The 24,483-nt window shown below is 33.9% G+C and overlaps 1 protein-coding gene across 10 annotated transcripts in view; it reads right to left on the bottom strand.

Annotated features, from left to right (window-relative positions):
• The window catches only part of LOC138113371 (sodium channel protein type 2 subunit alpha-like), a 50,926-nt gene that overhangs the window by 11,616 nt on the left and 14,827 nt on the right, over window positions 1-24,483 (bottom strand). For 3 of the 10 annotated variants that reach the window (XM_069021544.1, XM_069021549.1, XM_069021546.1), the window contains exons 11-19: window positions 22,191-22,556; window positions 21,196-21,328; window positions 20,063-20,301; window positions 18,760-18,933; window positions 17,152-17,508; window positions 15,787-16,272; window positions 5,721-5,841; window positions 4,967-5,121; window positions 3,797-3,970 (exon numbers count right to left, since the gene is read on the bottom strand). In XM_069021544.1, coding sequence (XP_068877645.1) covers window positions 3,797-3,970; window positions 4,967-5,121; window positions 5,721-5,841; window positions 15,787-16,272; window positions 17,152-17,508; window positions 18,760-18,933; window positions 20,063-20,301; window positions 21,196-21,328; window positions 22,191-22,556 — 2,205 coding nt within the window. Of the gene's footprint in view, window positions 1-3,796; window positions 3,971-4,966; window positions 5,122-5,720; window positions 5,842-15,786; window positions 16,273-17,151; window positions 17,509-18,759; window positions 18,934-20,062; window positions 20,302-21,195; window positions 21,329-22,181; window positions 22,557-24,483 lie in introns of all 10 variants that reach the window. The other 7 variants (XM_069021545.1, XM_069021550.1, XM_069021548.1 and 4 more) reach the window with 4 other exon arrangements.

Here is a 24,483-nt window from a genome sequence, read left to right as displayed (position 1 = left end):
TGCTAATAATATACTACATATTGTAGTAGCTAATTACAAATATTTGTTATAAATATTACTTGTAAGTCAAACAGTTCATAACAACAATAACCAGGATATCTCTGAAATATGTATTGAAAGAAGGGGTACTTTCTGACTTGCCTGACAAGTCTCTGTTATTTTTTTTAAATGTTCTAAGTATAGGAAAATATTATGGGATAGATATTAACAGCTGCTAGCCTTATCGCAGTAAGAGCTTTATTAGCTACAGCAGTATTAAGCTCCTGATGCATGTTATTGGGATTTTGTTATAAGACAATCCACTTAAGAGCAATTAATTTGCTTCTCAAATGGAACTGAGCTTTAGACAGTGTTAATATGAAAGAAATTAATTTTCTTCAAGCAGTTTTGAAGATAGGAGTGGGGAAACACCATACCTTACTCATATTTTATTCATTTCTACCACCAAAAGCATAGATTACATGTAAATGAACATAGGCATATTTTGGTCCTTGAGAAAATCCCTCAAATGTTCATTTCTGTGCCTCAGTTTAAAGAACTCTTCAAAGACTGTACAGAAATTGGCATTCACTGATAATGGTGGTAAGATTTTGCCCGTTATGTGAAAAGTTGGTTTCCTATGTTACTTATATCCAAAAAGAACAATTAGATCAATCACAAACACAAGAGTTACAAGATCATGTCTAAGAAGGACAATCTGAGAGCAAACACAAATCAATTATTCATTGCTATGTTGCTATGTAAATTATCTAGCAGAAAATAGTGTTTTAGTGAATTCATATTGCTGTACATTTCAACTGGATTACATGTCAGAATGTAATTCTTTTTATCAAAGGAAAGGATTAATTTATTGCTCTAATGGATAAATGGAACTTGCTGTGATTTATAAGCATATTAAGAAGAAAATCTTACTGATTTTCTTAGTCTGTAACTGAAGTCTGTTCACTTACAAGAGATAACATTTTTTCAGCCATTATATTAAATATTGACATTAATTATTATTAATAATTATCATTAATGGAGTTTATTTGTCCTGTTATGCTACAGTGAGAGAGATATTTTTCATCCTTAGCCACCCATAATATATTCCAGAGATAATAAGACGTGGAATTTTCTGTATTTTTAATAGAATGTTCATTTATTCACTCAAATCAACAAGATACCCTGGCATGACAATAAACCTTAGTGTAAATACAGCACATTTTATGAATTAAAAATAAAAAATGAAACATTTTTAAAATCTCTGTGGGAGAGCAAGGTGTCCTATGAAATTGAACTCACATTAATGGCTCCTTCATTTTGTACTTTTGTCCCCAAATTTGCACTGTGCTTTAGCTATCTTTCGCAAACAAGACCCCTTCCAAACTGTTAGGTAGCAGCAGCTCCTGAAAGCCTCCAGTGGCACTGTGTGTATTGGCAGTTCTTCGGTTCTGTTTGTAAGATTCATCAATCTTGTTTGTGCTGCCTATTTCAGACTATATTCAGACTATTTCAGCTTTCTTACCATGGTGATACTGCTCTTACACCATAAACCTGATGCTTTTTCTCACAGAAATACTTTATCTACTGGAAACAATGTGTTTTTCCCTGGAGAGTTCATATGGGATACAAAGATTTGCTTGGAATTCTATTGTATATACAGCTGTTCTGTTCTTCTCTGGTGTTCTCAGTCTTGTTAACTTGGTCTTCTCTCATCAGTTCCACCTGTTTTTTGCTAGTATGTAAGAAAGTAAATGTCTCTCTACACTGATAAATAGATTAATCCATGCAGATGCAATAATTTTAAGACATGAAAATGATCTCAAAATGGTAGAGAGATATGTCTCCTAAAAGTGAAGGATTGTATATCCTTATTTGTTTTTGTCTTCTAATACAGACTACGTGTTGCAAAAACTTGTAAAACGTTTTGAAACTTAGCAGTGACAGCCCTGCTCAAGATCTTCAGCCAGGCCATACAGTAGGATTGCATGATAGTCTTAAACTGAGGTAGGCAGATGTACCAAGCGTCATCTGTCACAGTTGTGAAGTGACAGAGCTGAAAATTACCATTTCTTAGTGTAATTATTAAAATCTAATTTGGTCACAATCAGTGAGAGTAGCTATGGCTACTTGACACAGTGAGAGACTCAGGTATGTGAGATATTAAAGGTAAAAGCCCTAAAGGACTATCTGTGTATACTCTTGAATAATTTTAGAGAATGGAATTAAACAATCTGATAAGTCACTTCTAATGAAGAAGGAGACACTAGTGTTCTCACTGGCAGAAAGCCACTGAATCACACCTCTTTAACCTGCCAGTTAAAGCAGTGTAGTCTCTGCTTTTCTCCAGGAAGATAACATGAGCTCACATATTTGTTTCAAGTGCTGTCTGGTGGTGCTAAAGAAATTGCTGAGTTAGCTTTAAACAGACGAAACATTTTTTACCACTTGCTGGAACATTGAAAATAATTCTTCAAAAGTGGAAAGTTCTAATCTTACTTAGTCATGCTTTTGTTTATAGAATTACAAACTATGGTAAAAAGTTAGCAGCATAAGCTTCTTTACTTATAATGATGTATTTTTAAGTTTGAAAGCCTGCTCAGATAACAGCATGTCTGAAGCTAAACTAGGAAATATAAAGTATGGCTTAGAATAATCTGTTTAGGTTTAAGTTACAAAAAGAATAATTAAAACATGAGTTGTAGTTTATCTAAAAAAAAAAAATCCATTCTTAACATAATCCTGTTGAGAGGCCTCTCTACTTCATTAACATCCTCTTAGGAAAACCATTCACACTGCTTCATTCTAGATTTTCAGGACAGAGCTAGAGATTAACTGTATAACAAAACTAACTCGGGCAGGTTAGAAAAAAAGAGAAGATAGTCCATTTTGAATTATGGACCAATCTAGCTAGGTTTTTTTCCTGTGGGAGTTAAAAATATGATAATTTCTATATACATATGGAATAAGTAGTGATGGGACCAGGATTTATACAAACTTCTCAAGAAATATGGCAGCATGGGCAGAAATTACTAAAAATGCACAATGGCTGTGAGATGCCATCTCTCAGTTCCACACTGAGGACATGTATAGCCAATGAAATGGGTCAGATAATGTGTGAGGCAAGAGACCAAAATATTCTGGGAGCAAAACCAACTTTGATCCCTTCCGACAACATAAGCAAGGCCTTTGCACAGAAGTATATCACAGCTGGGAAGGCAGCCAAGAAACCCTGTAGTCTCTTCTATCATAAACCCTGCCAAGTCATAGCTGATTTTGCTATTGCAGATTGTCAGTCCATTAAAACTAATTATTTTTTTAGATCAAATAGCCACTGTCTTTCTGTTTTCACTAGAAATGATTACAGAATAGTTTTCAGTAAGAGAGTTCTGAGAACTTAGATGAAATCTGGACCAAATGAATTGTTTCATTTGAAAAGCTGCAGTTTTTGAAGAAGCTATTTGGACAATGAACTGTCTTATTTGCTAAGGAATAAAGTAGCATAGTCAGAGCCCATTAAAGATAGCATTCTTAAAAACTAGGTTTTTTTCCTCATAAAATCTCAAGTTTGATACATCCTTGGTGTGAAAATATTAACCATGAAGAATGGAGAGACTGATAGACAGCCATCCTTTTCCTCTTGGCATATGAATGGACTTTAAATAACACCTCCAAATCACTGCAGGCCATTACTAATGCAGTGTAACTATAAAATGGGAATTATTTTTGCACATTTATAATATTAATCTAGTTGTAATGTATTTTGCAACACAGAAACTTTACTACAGTCAATTTTACAATATTAATTTGTACTTACATCAACAATCAGGAAGTCCAGCCAGCACCAGGCATTAGTAAAATATATTTGAAAACCATATGCTACCCATTTTAAAAGCATTTCCAAAATGAAAATATACGTAAAAACTTTGTCAGCATACTCCAGCATGGTCTTGATAGTTTTGCGTTGTTCAATATATATGTCTTCAAAAGCCTATAAAAATATATTCAGGAATTACTACTGTTTCACAGAATATGCATGATAAAATTATGCAATAAAGAATAAAAAATAATTAGGGCAGAGCTAATATTTCCCCTTGTTTTTCTTCATTCTCTTATTTTATTTATTTCCCATCTTTAACCATACCACGAATTGGAGCAACAGGAGCCTTGTCTGGAGTTGGAAAAAATAATTTTTTAAAAAATTGTATTTTACTAATGAATGAAGAAATAAACTCACAGCATGGATTTTTATCCTCTGTGGTATTATGAAAGTTTCACAGAGACACAAACCCCCCCTTTTCTTATATATCTGTTACAGATATTTATATTGTTTTCTAGAAAGCAGGTAGATCAATCCAATTTATGTCTAAAAATAAAATTAAAAAGCAATGTATTTGCTAGAATGTACAACTATGCACATTGATATTGTAGCAAATGTTCAGCTTGAGTAAAGCTGGAAAGGTGGGTAATGCAAATCTTTTTGGGTAGTGGCTATGAGGTTTAATTTGCTTCTTCACTCTTATGTATCTCCTGCCTTCAAAATAGGAACAGAATGAAGTAATTATTCCATTTTGGTATGGTCTTTCACAAGCAAAATTCAAAGAGTGGCTGAGCCTAGGAGGGATTAAGGACTTAAACCCATAACTTTAGCTATATATTCACAGTTAACAGTAGTCCTTTATAGTCAAATCTCTTGACAAACATGCTGAAAATTGGCAGGCAATTTAAACCTTGAGTAGTTACACTGTCTTAAAGAAAATGGCACCACTTTACAGAGGCAAGACAGAAGTATGACTAAAAGAGCATCTGAAATTTATCAAACTTTTTCAAGTTTGAGTCACGTTTCATTCCATCCTGGAATGATGACATGCAGGGAGTTATATACAGCTCCAAGCAAAGCAAGTCTTTCTGAACCAAATTTTAGTTTTGCTGTTGCTCCTAAAAAGAGATCTAAATATTTCAGCATCTGCAATTTTGTTCTACTTACTAGTGCTCCACTGCTGACGAGAATCATGAATACAATGAAAGTCTCAAACCAGTTGTGTTCAACTATGCTGTAGCAGGTTTTTCTAAGATTCCACCAAGTTTTTCCTTTGCCATCCTCTATACTTACTTGACAACATGGAAATTTCTGCACACAACCTGCATTAGATTAAGAGATATTAGAATCTAAAAGCCGATTACTTAAAAGTCAATATTTACTGTGATATATATTATTAGAGGCTTTAACTAATTTTATAAGATCTTTTAAGATTAATCACTGGAATGCTGAATAGGATACCACATCACACAGGATGATGAATATCTGAATTTAGAACACCAATCTGGAGAGAAACTAGACAATAGTATACTTAATTATTATAGAAGTCAATCCAAGAAACATCAATATTTTTGACTGTTAGCATGTAACAGTTCCATTTGTTGATGGAGTCACATGAAAATTTATTTCTTCCAAATTTCAAGGGCCCTTTCAAATAGCTGAAAAGCATTTTAACAATAGAAAAGCTAAGGAAATTTCTTTGTTACAAGATGTATGCAGTGGCCAGATATATGAAGTTACTAAAAGTCTAGGGAAACCTTGTTTTTTCATCTGATTTCCAGCATTCTGGGCTAAAAGTATCTTCTTTTGATTTTTGAGGTCATGAAGGTCCACCAGATTTGAAACCCTCAAGAACCTAAACAAGCCTAGTAATAATGTCATTTTAGTAATACATCTATTAAGTCAACAGTTATTCTACAACCTTCGGTAAAACAGGCTTCTGGTTCAAGAGCTTCTTCACTTTCAATTTCTGCTTGCTCGCCCTCTCCAGGAGGAGCAATATCAACAGTGCTGCCTTCTGATGAGCTTGATGCATTTAGTTTCTGTAAGTAAAGTTCCACAGAACAATTTTTTCTCATTAGAAACATATTCTGTTAAAAATGGTACCGAATCAAATCATGCCAATCTAACTTTTGAAGAATGGCAAACTTATAAGTATGCATCACCAAAAGTAAAACCATAGACATATAAATGGTATAGTTCTGTTTCCCAGTTTATCTTCTCATAGGGAACAACTAAATATAATTTGGCTACTAACCTGATCCATGTATATGACTGGTGAAGTATTCTGAGTAGTATTAATACCAGAGAGCTTGCATGCACCACACTCTGAAGTTATTTCATTTTCTTTACTATTATGCTGGATCACATTGAAAACTTGTCTTAGTTTTCCTAGCAAAATAAGCTAACACAAATCTGCACATATATCTTCTTGTCCACTACATATGGTATTTTCACAAAAATACACGTTATCTGGATTAAAAAGTTCTAAATTTAATGGCATTTAATGGCAAATTTCTGCACAATTTAACTTTGGAAGAAAGCACAAATTACCAGAGCTGAAACATCATCTTTGCATTCCGGTCTCCTGTGCTTATTGAGAGACCTCCAGATGTCCTTTCCATCCCAAATTTTTCTATCATTCTACTATTTTTTTTGTACAGTGCAATACTATAGTCCTTACTACAGTAAAAGCACTTCTAGATCTGAAAACTGCAAGAACTGGAGAGTGATAGAAAATAACTCAAGAAAATTTTTACTGACTACATTAAAATTCTGATCAGGTCATACAGTTTATCGGCCATACAGTTTATCAGTCACACAAGACTGCCCATAATTTTGCCCTTTTAAGAAAGCATATTTTGAAAGGAAAATCCTGGTAAAAATGCAAAGAAAAATTTCAATAATCAGACATAGCGTTTGTAATTTGTTTTCCATTGACAGTACTGTTGTAATTTTTTCTTCCAAAATACTTTCTCTTTTCGTGTGAAATAAGGCTTGTAATCAGAAAGCAACATTAAAGAAATCGTGGCAGTGAAATTATTTTGATTTATCACATGTAGCAGTTGTACATAGGAATTTCAAGGGGGATGCAGAATGCACCTCTCACTTAAATATTTTAAATTGTACAAGTACTGATGTACAAAAGGGCATTCTAGCACTGAGTAGATTTGTGCTTTTAGCTAAGCAGAACTGATCATGTCCTTTGACCTTTGGAGGAAGGTCATGTTTAGAAAGTATGAAGACCTTTCTATACAATTTTGTTGAGAAAGTGCTTAATAGCAACTACTTTTCACATTTAGTTTTCAAGATAGTGACATTTTTAGAATATAAAAATCTCCTACTGTTCAGATTTTGCAACAAATAATAAACACAAACTTGTTTCTTGAAAGAGGCACTTCCATATATTTTCTTCTTCAGAGACACTGCTGAAAATTAAAACTAGTTATTTAACTTCTCAGTTAAAACCTAGTCTCTTCAGGAAAATGTATTGGCAGCTAAGAGCTTTTTCTGCCAGAAATGAAGTAAATGGCACATCTATCTTAATACAGCTTTTTAAGGAATTATTTCCTCATATTCAACTTTTACATTACATGGATGAAGTTTTAAACAAAAATCATGTTGAATGATGGATAATTTCAAGGAAAATTTCCAGAAGCTGCCTTTTGCACACACAGTATGTAGTGAATATAGGGTCACTCAGACCTCAGGTCCCATGGTTGTTACTGCATTGTGACCAAAAATATCATGTTTCACTTCTCATACTGCACTTCCTGTATGATTTCCAAAATTTATATACGTAAAATAGTTACAGCCATGTTGCCTCTAAATGGAATAATTTTATTACTGGTCATGTGAGTCTGTGAGTCTGAGATAAAATACTGTGTAGTTCATTGTGAGAATATTTAAAATTTCACTTTCTCTATTACATTTACAACCAAAATACCCAGTAATGTACACTATATTAAACATATTAGCATACCACCTTATTATCGACACATAAGGCTGTCTCTTTTTTAAAATTAATACTTGTGAATTAACTCTCTTACTATATATCATTGAAATACCAAGAAATAAGAAACCTTCCACTGAAATCATAGGCAGTTTCTTCATTAAATAAAACCCAAATATTGTAAAAATAATTATCTGTCACATTCAAGTTAGGAAAAGTAAAACTATTCATGGCCTGATCCATCATCATTAAATACATTACTGACTTAATAGTAGCAAGATAAAGGTTCATAGTAAGCATCCATTATAAATCTGTGAGTGCAAATTAAAAGGCAGTCAAATTTTTAACTGCATTTTCCCATGTAAACTCTGCTGCAGATAGTCCTGTCAGCATAGTTGCTAAAAGCCAAGTGGCAGAAGTGCAATTTATAACCAGTACAAACAAAAACTACTGTAATTCTTTTCAGTAATTTTCACATAAAGCATTCTCTTCATTATTTTTCATATAATCTCAAACAACTGCATTATTAAGAGAAAAACCTCATTAGTTAACAAAACTCCTCTTCTTTGCTTGAAGACCCTAAATTAGGAAAGAACCAATACATTTTAAGTAAGGTGACGTTAATGATATTCTTTCTAGCAATAAAGCTAATAAAACTAATAGGAAGCTTGAGATACATGATGGATTAGCACAATCTTCTTATCAGCTCATAAATGTGATTATCAGCCTCTAGGACAGACCATGCCCTGTAAATATTTATTTGCATCTTCAATGATAACACATTTTCCTTTATAAGGAAACATTTGAAAGCAATTGCTTATGGTGCAGCATTCTCAAGGCCTGAATCAGCAAAACAACATGCTTGACTAGAGCAGAAGCCTGAGCAATACTGTGGAAATCACAGACACAAATAAAAGAAATAATCAGACTACCTCAATGGGATTATATTTTTCTGAAAACAGTATTATAAATATTATTGTGTAGGATATAAAAGAAAAAATGCTTCATCACCCACCCAAATACTTGGTTAATGTATGTATAATCAGCCTTCATAATGTTCTTTCAGAGCAGTGCATCTCTTATCAACAGCTTCAATCATTAAAACAAGCTTTGACCAACAGCGTGTTAATGTGCCCATTTACAAGAAAATGCATTCACTTGAGACCCAGTCTTGCTCTCATTTGATTCTATTCTAGATTTCAACAAGAGCAAGAGCAGGCTACTGAAGTTTTAAGCTTTACAAACGGCTTCATGATTCAAGTGACAATAAAATAAAAGGATTCAGCCATTACAAATTGCCTTTAGTAATTCAGCCATGTGGTTTTATACTTTCAGTCTTGAAAGCTGCACTGTAATTGAGTGAAAAAATATAAAATAATGGATATTGATGATTCCAAAGTGATTCTAAACTGACTTTAAATCTCAGATCTTATGATATTTGACTTTTATATAATATTAAGAATATAATTTTAAAATCTCTTTCCTTAGAGTTTTATTTGGTGTTTGAAGCATATCTTGGTTTAAAAATTAATTATTAAAATCTGAGAATTTTCAGAATACCCATCAATATTAATTTTTTTGTCATCTCTGGGCAATTTAAACCAAAATATGATAGAGGTAGATCATGCTGCACTATAATCAAGGGTACAAAATGAAACCCTTGGTGATCCTTTTGAAGCCAGTAAAACTCTGCCTGAAGGAAACACTTTTCAATTCTGCTACAGGACTGAAATCTCAATCCCCCCAACATTTTGATGCCTAGTTTTACTAGAATAATTTGACCTCCTTAGTTTCATGTAACTTTGGCTCCTGTGCAATATTTGCTGTTCCTATTCCTGAAGGCTCTGCCAATACTCATCAATGGAGGGCATGTTTGCCTATACTGAAAAACATTCCTAGGGTAAATGGGTATATGTGCAATTTTATAAAAATTATGCTGACTACTCTGTAGTCTTGCTAGTTCACACAAGTAAGTCCCCCAAATCATTTATGGAATGCTATTGTGAAACACATTCCAAATACCACTATTTATAAAGGCATTTAAGAAAAGAGGAGTTGTAAAATGTTTAGCTTTTCAAAGTTCTTTAAGGCAAGTTATTAGCTAAGTATAATTTTAGCAATTATAAGACTGTTTTCTCTGCTTCCAGTTTATAAAACTCAAGATATGCACTGTCCAAATGAATATAGAGTGTAGTTTGTAGCATCTTGAAGATCTGCATTACAGTGCATTGCAGATTTAAAAGTGTAACTGTAATTTTTACACAAGTAGCTACTGCGATAATTCAAATATTATCCATTAAGGGGATGAAGTCGTGGCAGTAATTATTTCAAAATCACTTTACACATTTCACACATTTCATTAAATATTTACATTTATAAGGGCTGAATCAAAAAGGGTTGTTTTTATTTTTTAAAAACTATGCATGCTCCCTTTTTCTTTGGCTTCTTTAGCATAAAACATTCCAGTACTTTTATGATCCATACTTCAAAACCTGAAGAGCATGCAGTTACTGCTAAATACTGTATTTAAATATTCAGAAAAACCATTAGCCGAGTTAAAAAATGTATGTTGGGTTTGCCAGTCCCACCTGACCATGCTGTGATGTGAATCCCATAACTCAGCAGAGAGCAGCTGTGCATGTTTCTACTCTTGCAATGGATAGGGAAGGTACATAGCTGAATAGCATGCAGGCCAGTCAAAATCCATTAAAAAGTGATTATATATATATATACATATATATGTATAACTTGCTTAGGTAACCTGTGTGATAGTGGTGACACGTTGCTCTACCTGGTTAAAAAGCACCAGAGCTGCATTCTTGATTGCTCCAGCTTGGTTTTACCCCTGTGAGAAGTAAGAATGGTAGGTAGTGAAGTTCAAGACACAGGATCACTAGTTTTTCTCTTTTTGGAATCTCTAATTCAAACACGGCTTTAACACAATTAAAACATAATTATTAAATATTTTATTATTAGCTGGAAAAAGGGAAATACATACCACCTGAAATGTTCAACAAAGTTTTCTAAGAACTTGTTAGTTTATTTTAGAGAAATTAGAAATATAGAAGCTAAAACTACTAATCTGCACACAAAAATTGTGATTCATAAATAAAAATGGAATGAATAAAATTAACAAAGACATTATTAGCAGATTTGGAAACTATTACTGTATTTATATAGTCCTTAATGCTTATTAATGAAAATTTTAAGGGATTTTTTGTTTGTTTGTTTCATGTCCTAGTGTTCATTTAATTGACTATGTGATTTTCTCTTTTATTTGAAAAATATGTATGTACAGGAAGCAAAATACTTTGAAGATGTATGTCTTCCCATTCCTCCTTCATCCTCTAATAATGGTAGAACTCCTAGATCTTGATGAAAATACACATCTTTAATTTCTGTTCAGTTTAAATGGGATGAATTATCATATTGTGTAAGTTTCTAGTTTAGATTTAGTATGCTATACACTTCTGAATCTCTCATCATTATATCATTGTTTCAAAAGAGGATTGTATTGGTGTCTGGACAGTGGAGCATCAATGTATCCAGAGATATGGTTTAAATCAGTAACCACAGCTAGTCCATTACTTAAATAATTTGTTACTTCTGAAGAAACCGCCCCAGAACTTGTCAGTTTTAGAAAAGATAATTTAGATTGTTGGACATTTTAAACATGATAAAACAATCATCCAACAAATTGATGAAATCCTGCGGAGTCTGTTTTGACTATTGTTAGAGCCAGTGAAAATGCTTATCTTTAGGGAACGCAGTAACTCTGTTCTTGTCTTTTTCACTTCATCTAGGCACAAAGGCCCTGGTGAAGCCAAACAGAAAATGGAACTTATTCATTGTTTTAAAAATTCAGTAGATTAGATGATGAAGGATATTTTTAATTTGATGAAAATCATCTGTTGTGATCATCAAAAGTCAATTGAGTAACCTCATTTCTCCAATCTGAATTTGTATCTACTTTACATACACTGTAGATAGAAAAGCTTTTGGAATTGTGAGTGATTGAGGCCTGTAGGTGTATGTATTTCTTTAGTTGTGAAATAAGCTTTCCATAACTGAGAAATATATTTGAAATTATTTTCCCATGTCAAAATGCAAAACTATATTTATAAAGTTGGCAATCAGCTATAATGAACAGTTGTTAAGGGGTATGTAATATACAATAGTTAGGAGTCTTATGTTTGGTAAGATTAACATAGTCCACTCATTTCACTATGGAAACAGCATCCACAAGCTAATGTTAAAACCCACCAAATTATCCCCTTTAGCTGTTTCTAATTTTTTTATTATCTTCAAAGTTAATGATCTTGAGTACCTTATTTTCAGAGCAGAAATCTGTTTCTTTTCTGATGATTATCTCATTGGGTATTGCACCTCTCTTTTCTGATTATTAAAAAATTCTCCTTCAAGTATCAATGAAATGTTCACTTCTTGCAGGTACTTTGAGGCAACTCTTACTCTAAAAGAGCGAGTAACTTTATAATCTAACAAGTGTTATCTTTCTGTCTCATCCAAAAAGAGATTTACTCAATTTTCTAGTGATATGTATTAGAAAGATCTTGTTTAGATCTGGAATTTGCAACCAGGTTCCAGAATAGATTCTGGCAGATTTGGGAAGTTATTAATTAGAAAGTCTTTCCATGAAAGCATGAAAGAGGAGGAAAAAAAAGAAAAAGAGCTGGCCTTCCAAAAGAAGCTTGATGGATAGAGTTATTTTCTACTATAGCTATATAGTATATACTATAGCTATACTATAGTTATTTTCTACTATATCTGACAAAAAAAAAAAATAGGAAATATTACAATTTCTTCCTCACTCACCCACAATTACAATATCTACCGTAATTACCTGCTCCTGGCATATTCCTCAGGGGAACACAGACTATGCCCCACTTCTAGCATGACAGACTTCAAATAATCATTCTGCTCTTAAACATCATTGACAGTGAATAAGACACCAGAAAAAAAAAGATTTATTTTACAGCTCCTGTGAAGCTCTAGCTTCCCACAGCTCTGTGGTTAAATAAAACATTGTTATAGGGGATACCTCCTGAGGGTATTTTAAGTGCTAAGTACTGTCACAGTTAAAGCAGGGAAATTTCTGCCCCATCTCTTACCCCTCCTTTTGCAGACCAGGCCTTCTAGCAGGAGTGTTTTCTCAGTGGGACCCCTTGAGAGGCAAAACAAAGCAAATAATGGTGTACTGTTCTAGAGAGGTAACTTAAATACTGCACCAGTGTACTCTTTATCTTCCTTAAAAGACAATCAGAAGGCAGCAAAAGATTCAACAGTACTGTTGACTTGGTAGGAGAAGATTGGGAATTTTCACAAATTCCTGTCATACGCCAGAACTTCCATTCATATATTCCGAAAGCTGGTGGATTTTTATACACACAATAAAATAACTCACTTTATTCTTTCCACAGAAATCATCCAGAAGGAATGGAATAAGGAATCCAGAGCAGAAAGTGCAATTAATATAGAATTCACAATTTTCAGGGTACTGTCTGATTAGATACTGTTCACAATATGCACACTTGCACTGTATGAATACGTGTCAGACAGTTAAACAATAAACAGTTATGTGTGAGCAGAACTTGATGGAAGTATTATTGCTCCAGTTTCCCAATGGTATTGACTACTATAGTCTATGGAAATACTGAAGCTGCACAAAGTCCTAAACCTGTCTTAATCCCATTGAAAATTTCTCCACAATTTCTTAATATAAATACCATCCATCATTTACTGCTGGATTTCCCACAGTCACCTGAAATTTTTAGTCAAATTGCTTATTAAGTGGTTTCTCTTCCTGAAGACATATGGATAAAAGTCCATTAAAAAAAAAAAAGGCAAAATCCCCTTTGATTTATTGTTGTCCAGAAACTTCAGGATGGCCTTAAAAGATAAAGGCACAATGCCTGATCCAGGCAAAGATGGGGTTAAACAGAGAGTTGACTTGTGAAAGTCACCTTGAAATTGGTATTTTCTCAGCACATCAAAAAGGGCTTTTACTCCACTTTCTTGGAGCGTACCTACATCACATATTCACCTGGAAAGCAGCGGAGTTTCTGCCTTTGCATTGCATTTTGCTTTTTCCTCAGCTGTTCTGATAGACTATATGGCAGTACACTGTAAAGTGAGCCATTCAATCTATCTTACAGAAGAAATAAACCAGTAATACCTCTGGCACAACCAGTGACTTCCCTTGTAACACAGACCCACAGGCACTATGGCAGAGAAAGTGGACTGCCAGGGGATCACTAGCTAGGTATGGACGGGAACTTCCCAAGTTCCTTTATTGCTGAGGATAACATGTCATGTAACCACTAATTCAGTATCTGCACAGCCCCTCCCAACTTCCTAATGCATATTACAAACCTTTTAAAAAGTAACATATTCAGGAAATTTTTAGGCTTGTAACTTGATGGAGTTAATAGGAAGGCACTCATAACTGTATTTATCAAAGCCACAACGAAAGCAGAAAATATCTAGTAAAATGTCATTTTAAAAAACATCAGAATATAGGAGAAGACATAGAAGACTTTGCTAAAGGTTCATTGGAAATGAAAACCAACTTTTATTAGATCAGCTTACATGAAAAATACTTAACTCTCAAACTCAGAATCGCTCTGAATGTTTTTGGGGGTTTTTTTATACTAGTTGATCTCTTAATTTACACTGCTTTCCTGTATCTCTTCATTCTACATTTACCATGGATAAGCACTCCTGCTATACTGTCTTATACATTTGCATTGAAACTCTTTGTCTTATAACTCAGCAACTCAGATGATAGAATATCTTGTTTTTCATCCTACAATTCTTACACAGCAACATTCTTTGCAGCTGCAAATAAACACACACTCTTGATGTTCTTTAGCAAAAACCCCATACTATGATTAATTGGATCATGGCTATGCATTAACGTAATGTGGTGTAGTTTGATATTGCTGAGGAATACATCATTATTGCAAATATGCCAGATATACAGCTATGATAAAGTCATGAATGCAGGGCTTATTTATAGGAGAGATTTCTTCATGGTAAAGAAACCCTTTTGGATTAATGAGTTATTACACAACATCACAGCTTCTTATCTAATGAAAACAAATTTATCCATGGTTCCTGATGTCTTAAGTGACAAGGTTCCTAAATTTCTAATGGCACTGAATATAATTAGATTCTGCTAATGTGTTTATTAGCTTGTCATTGACTACTACCCCAATATATAAAGTTTTCCTTGTATACTATTAGCACCTGTACATGATCACTTTTGGTATTTGAGCCACTTAGCTTTTGAAACACATAGCATTGATTTTTTAGACCAACTTTTGTCACTTTGCACAATAATAACAACAGCATAAATCCTTCAAGTAAGCTGTTTCTGCATGCTTCTGTATTACAAGATCACTTTGCTCTCCAGTATAACTTGAGCTGCTGCTTTACCATGACATTCATTGGTACCTAGATTACTTTATTTCAGCCAGCCATAGTCTCTGAACGCAAAGTCTGTTCAAATATTACTCACAAAAACTTTTAGATAATCCAGAATATATTAGTGATTTGTGATGTCTCAGTGTTAATTTTTAGAACGACCCTAAATATTGAGAGAAATATTTTTTCTCCACTTAATGTTTGCTTAGGTATGCAAAGCTGTACACTCCTTCATTGTTCCTTAGCCTTCTACCCTTATTCCATAAATTCTTATCATGGAGGTACTACAGAAAGAATGCTTTATCAAGTGTATACCAGTCCTAAAACCTCATAAAACTGTGAAAGAAATAATCACATTTAAAATCAAATATCTTCCAAATTTTAATAAACAAAATACTAAAAATGTAAACTCTAAGGATCTTCTACACTATACCATTATATAATTTTTTCTTGAATTGTACTACATAAAATTCTAAAACATAAAATATAGGATATTAACATTTTTTAACATGTTTTTAAACATTCTAAATATGTAATTAAATCATGTAAATGTATGACTACAGTTTAATAGTTAAGATACGAAAAATCCTACCTGTTTGCTTTCTTCCATATCAGATTCGCTGCTAAATTCTTCTGTATTTAAATTTTCAAAATCTGATTCTCCAAGTGCAATGGGCACTGTTACAGTGAGGCCTGGGTTGTTTATGAATGACATATAATCATTTTCATCAATTACGTATTTTTCCACACTGCTGCCTGTGCCTACACCACTGGTGGTTCCATTCCCGTCTTTAAGATAATTCAGATCTTTACTTATTTCAACAGCAGTATGATTGGAAATGCAGCTGTCTTTCTTGTTGTTTAGCTCTTCAAGTGCTTTGATTTCCTCTAAAGATTTCTGCTTTCTAACGAAGGCTTTTCGGATGAACTCCTGTATCTTTTTTTTAACATAATCTATGCCTTTCTGAATCCTTGCCACAGCAATCTGGAGATTGTTCATTTCATTATCATCGTCTGTAGCAGCAAGGTTGTCTGAACTAAATGAGCTCAGCAGCAAGGCCAGAAATAGGTTCAATACCTAAAAGATGAGAGAATACAGCTATATAGTAAATACATACATATCAGAAGTGTTAAATTTGGCAGTGCTAGGTTAACAGTTGTACTTGATGATCTCAAAGGCCTTTTCCAATGTAAATAGTTCTATGATTCTAAAAAAAGCAGTAGAGCAGGTTGCAGATCATAAATAACTTTTTGGGGCTCTGCACATTTTTGCTGAAAAAATGTCAAGATTGCAAGGTCACGTAAATAACTAGGATACAAATACTTTGAATTCTATTTTATAAAAATTTAAGTCGTGTTAAAAATATCACTAAAGGAAGAGAATTTTGACAGGAAATTTTGACTGCAAATTTTAACAGTAAAAGAAACTTAAAGTGTGAATGGTTCATTCCTTTTATAAGACTTATGTCTAGGAAGTTCTCACCAATTCAATATTTATCAATTGATATTTTGCATTTTAACTTGTCAGCTTGAATTTAAATTTTTTTATAAAGGTTTCTTGTACAATCTTGAGTTAGAAGTTTTCAAACACCTTTTTAAGCTGGACGGCAAATCCCTCTGGGTTTCATTTTTGTTTTTTACACGTAAACAATACAAAAAGTTCAGTACTAAAAATTAAACAGCAGCTCTAAATTAGCTGCAGCACTCCCATGACAGGATGTTGAATTTGACATTTTTGTTTCCTTCTAAATGCTTGTACCCATAGTAAGAGTACTTCAGTGGATAGAAATGTGTGAAAAAGAGGAAAATGCAATTATCATATGTTTTTACCCAAAATTTAGCCCATTCAGATTAATTTTTTAATTCTAAACAGAAGGATGACAAAAATTTTCATTGCCTAGCTGTGAGTCCTGTACATCTGCATCAGAGTTAATGTTCAAAAACGTTCATCACGTACCACTAGGTTTCCAATCACCATGACCAGCATGAAAACAATAAGGCACATGGTTTGGCCTGCAACCTCCATGCAGTCCCACATCGTTTCTATCCATTCTCCACACAGCACTCGGAATACAATCAGGAAAGAGTGGAAAAAGTCATGCATGTGCCAGCGAGGAAGCACACAGTCACTGGAGATCTTGCAGACACATTCCTTGTAGCTTTTGCCAAACAGCTGCATCCCAACCACAGCGAAAATGAACACAATGATGGCCAGCACCAGGGTCAGATTCCCCAGAGCTCCCACTGAGTTGCCAATAATCTTAATCAGCATATTTAGAGTTGGCCAAGATTTTGCCAATTTGAAAACTCGAAGCTGAAAAACAAAAATGCAGATGAACTATTAGTGTTACAAAAGAGAAGCTAGGTTCAAGTTGGCTAGCAGAGCATACCAATTTCTGTATTAATTTGTTCTTCAGTAGTACCACATTATTATTTTAATGGGGAGCAGGGAACATGGAGAAGTTGTCAAAAATGCATTGTTTATCATTTGATTTCAGTGATGCACATAGTAAAAAAAAGTCATAATTTGTGGTTTTTTTGACAAAAATTTGTGGGTTTTTATTTTACTATTTTTAAACGTCCACTTACAGATGATTCCTGAACAATTCTTAGAGACATTTTAGACGCTTCTACTCTTTTCATCACTGTGACTACACCCTCTTTGTTGGCTTGGTTCCACATTTCCCTCAGCACCACATTAAGCCTTCCATGCTTAGATAGAGGCCAATTTTTTAAGCAAAAACTTGATCTTGATATTATGATGTCCATTCAAATCATAAACACTAATAATATTCATTACTCAAACTATGTTATATGAAGTTGGATACCATTGCAAGTAGTGCTAAATAAGTCACTCCTTCCTGCTCTATGTATTAGGAGATAAGGTTTTCAACCAATGTGATGACTATTGGTAATAAAGACTTTTAAATCATTAATCTTGGGCCTCTAGGAAACAAATCTGTAAACTAGTTTGTGCACAATACTAATTGCTATTAAAAAATACGTTTCTATTAGAAGCTCAATAATATTTCAATTTAAATGTTATCTTAAAGTCAGCTTGTTACAACTGTTATATGTAATGGTGTAACTAGAAGTTTATTGTTGGTGCCCATTAAAATAAGTGTGAAGAGAGGATCTGCTTAAGTTCACAAGTAACACAAAGTAATGTTCACAATATAAAGACTAAAAATGCTATGACTCTATATGCTGGTGACAATATGTATTTTTTTACAGATATTCAGCTTTGATGATTCTTAATGAAATCAGTGTAAAGACTTACAAAATTCTTAAAGGTAGCAGTTAGTCTTATGTTGGCAAAGTATATCAGTTAGATAGAAGATCAATAGGATAATTTGATACTAAAAGGTATCAAACACCTTAAATTTGTACTTACCAAACATGGCTTGCAAATTAGGCACATAAGACAAATAATGTGAGCCATTGAAGTATACAATACGTATTTCCAAAATATGGTAATTATTACAGGCACCAGCACTTTTTACTTTTTTTTTTTTTTTTTGAGTGAGATAATGGCATGCAAATATTTAATTCACAAGGTATTTACCAATCTGAATGACCGAAGAACAGATAATCCTTCAACATTTGCAAGACCAAGCTCCATTAAACTAAGGCTAACGATAATACCATCAAAAATATTCCAGCCTTCTTGGAAATAATAATAAGGATCCATGGCAATAATCTTTAGTACCATTTCTGCTGTAAATATCCCAGTGAATACCTAAAACAAAACGTAATGAATTGTTATGAGAAATTTATATACCTGAGGAATTTTTTTTAATCCAGTGAGTTCTCTCACCTGTTGTTATAAAAAACAGCTGATTGCTATCTCCAAATGGCATCTAAGTATTCCTAAACACTGAAAACAAGTAACTAAATCAGGATATATAGTAGGACAGAGGTTTGGTAAACCTATAAAAAGCTATTGACCAGTCAGCAGTTCAGCTCCCTGGTATGTGCTGGACTATCCATCCAGGAGATGATGTGATGTCACCTGGTGTTTTAAGTCCTGTTTGATGCGGATGGTTCCAGTAAAGTAAAATAAGACTTGACAGCAAGTTTTTCCTAGCTTACAGTCTAAAAGTTTTACTCTCTAATGTCAGACTCTCTAAGCATAGACTCTCTGAAGTCTGTCTTGTAGACAGGCGAAGTTGGAGTTTCTTGTACCGGGCTTTTTGCAAGAATAAAGAAGTTTCACACATAGTTACCATGCTGTGTGACAGCTATTTCCTTTAGGAAAGTGAATTTCAGGGTGATAATGTGATGTAAATTATCTCCAAGTGCCAAATGTGAAATTATCAATGCTTTTTAGTGTTTTTAAATCCAGAATTTAACTCAAAACTTTCTTGAACTGTGTAGTGATCAGTTGTTTGTGCAGCACAACAAAGAAGTTTGGGAGCATGCCTTTTTTGTAAAGGTATTTTCACTGTAGTGTAACTAAAAAAAATTCCAAGAGAAATTCTGACATTGAATATTTCATCAATTTTGTATGGAAGAAAAATATTTTCTGTGATGTAATATCAGTATCACGGTAAAAATTGCATAATCTACCTTAACATTGGAAAGAAAAAACCCAAGGTAGACATTAACAAGTCTGGCATTCCAGTGAAGACTGCGCTTCCATCTATATTCAGTTATTTCATTATAGTAGTTAGAAAATAAGATTCATGAAAGACAAAGGCTTCAGTAAAAAAATCACTTTACCTGTGAAAATCATATATACCATTTCTAAACTGATTATAAAAAGACATTTTGGAATAGATTTAAAACAAATTCAATGCGTTTATACGTTTCTTCTTTTAGAAAAGGGTATTTTTACATCAAAAAGTAGTGCATGACAAACTACTTACCAGGTTCCCCACAGAAAGGACACTGCTAAACTGTTCTGTCATTGGGTAATGTTCCATGGCCATAAACAAGGTGTTTAAAACAATGCAAATAGTTATAGCAAGATCAACAAATGGATCCATCACAACTAAATTGACGACATGCTTTACTTTTAACCATGGACTCCAGCAATCCCAGATCAAGAAAGTATTTGCAAATCTGTACCAGCATGGTGGGCATTTCTGTCTGGATTCTTCAAGCTCTGAAAAGAAAAAATAGAAAAAATGAGTATTACAAATTTATCTTCTTGGAAGTTCTTGCTTTAAAATATGGAAAAAGATTATATCAATCAAATAAACAGCTCTCACTAACATGAGATTTCCCTCACCCATGTGCAGCCACCTTAAAGTAAGGCATCTACTTTATTTACGATCCTCTACAACTAATGGACAGTGAAGTCAGAGTAAATCATCTGAGACAACTGTCTAAAGAGAGAAATGTATTTGTCTTTCCCATGACAGTAGGGAGAATCTAGAGAGTTAGTTTAGGTTACTTGACTTGCTTACAGCAGATATCTTAATTATAGATATTAAAAGCCAACATGATTCACTCGTCAGTGAGCTGCTATATATAATTGGCATAAGCTTCATAAAGGATTCACATTTTTTCTGGTATGTACAAAACATGAGTACATATTTTGATTTGAGATACTAAAAGTGTTATGTTTGCTACTACACCGAGCCACTACAATATCAGATAAATGATCTGTAATGCATACCTATAATTTCTTATTTGAATGGCTATTTTTAATGTATTGCATGCCTGGGTTATCTTAATTGATTTTTCCTGCTGATGTCTAATAGAAAAAAAAAATCCCTATATTTTCTGTTTGAGGCTCTGGCATCCCCCTAGCTACCATTATTTGTTAGTCCACTTAGTAGAGTAATATTTTGGAAGGTGCTATGAAAAATCAATGGTTAAGCATTTAGATTGTGTAAATGACCTTAGAAATGCTCAAAAGCCTTTTGTATCTGATATTCAGACACTCCACATATCCAGTTTTACATTTACAAAGCAAATTATGTAAATAATTTCTCTGTACATGTAGTTAGCAGAACTTCACTGAACTGCCTGTCAGATAAAATGCATCAAATACCTTCCATTGTATTTGTAAGTATGCTGGCTATGCTCATTGCTCTTTGTCTTGCAGCAGACTCTTCCAGCATTTCCATGGAAATTTGATATGAACTCAGTCTTCTTTTCCTTATTTCTGTTTCTGTAGTGGTGCCCTGTAAATGAAATACTGAGGAATTAGACCATACTTTTCAACAGCCAAGTAACAGTATTTACTGCATAAATATTGTAGTGCTAATCAAAATCATCTTTGTGCAATGTAATATGCTTTTCTTACACACTGAATGTTTCTGTTCTTGTCAGGATTTCTTTCTTCTTTATTGGTGAACTCAGTGGGAATTTTGTACAGTGTAGCTAATCACCTGAAGGACCCAATACCAACACAATGTGGGACCAGAGGTGGTTCACATTTAAATGACTGGCTGAACAAAATTTTTGCTAGGTACCTTCTTGATAGTGATGATAATAATAATACTAACATATAAAATACTATGTATGGGCAAGGCTTGCTTATTTGAATGTTTGAAAGAACATCTTAGCTTACAGAAGTTTGAAACTGAGGCTGAAATGTTATGTAATTGGAAAGATATTTAGGAATGGTACATGTTTTTCTCATGAAAAGCGAGACAAAATTCCTCGAGAAAAAATTCGGAAAGGGTTATTTCTAGTAACTATCATGGGAGTAGTAACCACCTTCTGTTTAATTTTATAGGAGTTTTTCTATACATATTTCCAAGCTATAGCTATATTTATATATTGAATGTCTACCTTTGTTGAAGCGAAACTATATACAAATTGTAAAATTCAATTAATCTTTTTTTTCCATGTGCAGATCTCTTGCTGAAAGCAAGAATATATTACTTTACTAAGCCTTAGACATAGGAGGTTGAGGACTTTTTTTCCTTTATGTTCTCTTATTTAGAAACTATTGCAAATTATTTCTTTAAGAAATTATAAGGAATGCAGAGATGAGGAATAAGAGAAAATTCTGTGCCTGAACCAAACTACAATAATTACTGATTTACTTATAATTACCTCTGGTATAAGCTGACCAGTAGGTGAAGTTAGAGTTGAAGGTCCTCCAACCAAGGAAACCACTCCATTGCAATCCACAGTGCTGTGCATCTTCCCATTTACTGGAAGGGCTGGTATCATTCTAGATGACACACTCGCCTGACTAATGTTACTGTTGCGCCTTTCTCCATGTCGATTTGGGACAAAGAGAGAATCTCTTCTGCTCTCATTGTCTTCAAGAGTGCTATGTTCATCATCAGCAAAATCATTTTCAGATCCTATATCCTTTGCATGACCTCTGAAACTGAAAATGCTGGTTTTGCTGTTGCGCCTCGGTGAGAACAGAGAACCACGAATGCTTAACAAAGACTGTAAAAGATTTAAAACAAACCAAACAAAACAGCATAAGAACTAAAGTTGTAAGTTCTTGGCTTTTCAAAGAACAGTTAGAGTGCTGGAGGAAGGATAGTCATTTTATTATAAGCGTGTCCATTAGGGGAATGTGTTCACCAGGGGACCTGAAGTAGAGGGGAAAAATTCTTTTAAGGTAATGTAGCAGGACTAAAGAAAAGTTGTGCAGAAGACATAAGCAAGGTTGAAAAGTTCTGAGTGAAGACGGCGCATAGAGCTGGTATGGCCTGTGCTGGAGACAGTTTTCAATATCACTATCAAGGTTTTGCAGTTATTTATCTTTTATTCCTTCTATTAGAGTACAGAGCTAAAAGTGCTTTACTTCTCTTCTTCATCCCTTGGATTCCTAGGGATAACAACTAACAATGCTCACTGATCACTCTTTTCTCTTTTATTTGGTAGATGCAGAAGTGATCTTAAGTTTGGTATTGAGATCCTTCTAAACTGATGTGAGGAACTTGGCTGACTTCTTCACAATAGGCTCAACAGTGTGGGAAAAATAACTAGAAGACAGAGGGGACAGCTTGGGGAAGCTTTGGAGATACAGTAGCAGCACTCTTAGGCATAGCTCTCTGGGGGCTATAGCAGGCTGCACACACCTGCCAGAATGTACCACTCCGTTGTCAGGCAGCTCAAAGCAAGTATTCATCAGGGACACCGTTACCTAAAGATATTCTCCTACAAGTGAGAAAAATAAATCAGTGGTTGTTGGTAATTTATCTTTTAATTACAGTAGAAGCCGGTTAATGAAGTGTTCTTCTCCCTTGCTACATATTTTATTAACAGCATTCATGAATAAATAAAATGAGTACTAATTGTGGAGAAAAGTAACCTGGCATTCAGCCTTCAGTACTGCATTTGTACAAATCTTCACATCTTCGTTCATCAAAAACCTGGTTTGAGACTATTGTCGCTTTTTCAGTATTTTTGCAGGTGGAAAGTCCTCATATGTAATAGCAATGGGTCTGATCCCAGGCATAATTAAAGTGAAAGTGAAAACTGTCCTATATTATATAATCCTATGTTAATATGTTGAAAATTAAACACTGTATATATACATATATCAACCCATATGTATCTCTGTATATGCATAGTCAGATATATAAATTCACACACATAATATATGTACGGAAATGGTAGAACTGCCTGTTGTTTACCAGGGTTGGAAGGTGTTTACCATTATGAGATGTATTTTTTTCTGCTCTTTGGTATAGCTCTTACATCTACACCAAATTTTAATAGTTTGGGCTGAAATTTTCTATTCTGGTTGTCAGCCTCAGGCTGAGTTATTTGAAAAATATCAGCCAAATGATTTTGCTAACCCATTTATGTAAACTTGGCTGGAGAAAAAGTGCTGTTTTGCTTATACTGAAAGATAAGTTTATCCAAAAGAAACCCCTAGCTTCTGTGGAATATGACACTGAATTCTGACAAAGCAGTAAACTAATTACTACACCCTTTAAACATTTCCTTTTAAATATATCTGGCCAACCTACAGTCCTTCAAAAAATGACATGCTCACCAGGGTTTCATCTGACTACCAGTGATACCCTTGTTCTTTTAGAGAATGTTCCCATGGCTGCTATGTTTTATTTGCAGGCCAATCTTTCCAATATGTGTTACCACATTTTGAGCACAGCCAATTAGATTAGCCCCCTCAGGGATTTGGGAGAAACAATGCCTGTTCTGCAAGTTCGTGCTGCATTGAGACAAAAGCTATAAGCCAAAGTGGCTGCAATTTTAACACATGTAGAGGCAGAAATATATGTGTCTACATGCTACTAGAAAGTTAGGACTGAAAGGAAGGTTTGACTTTTCTGGCAAACTGCATATGGAATATGGTATCAAAGGACAAAACCTCTTACAGGGGCCAGCAGAGCAGATT

This window comes from Aphelocoma coerulescens, chromosome 7 (genome assembly GCF_041296385.1).
Source record: "Aphelocoma coerulescens isolate FSJ_1873_10779 chromosome 7, UR_Acoe_1.0, whole genome shotgun sequence".
NCBI classification, from domain to species: Eukaryota; Metazoa; Chordata; class Aves; order Passeriformes; family Corvidae; genus Aphelocoma; species Aphelocoma coerulescens.
This window is presented reverse-complemented; position numbering and strand designations above follow the sequence as displayed.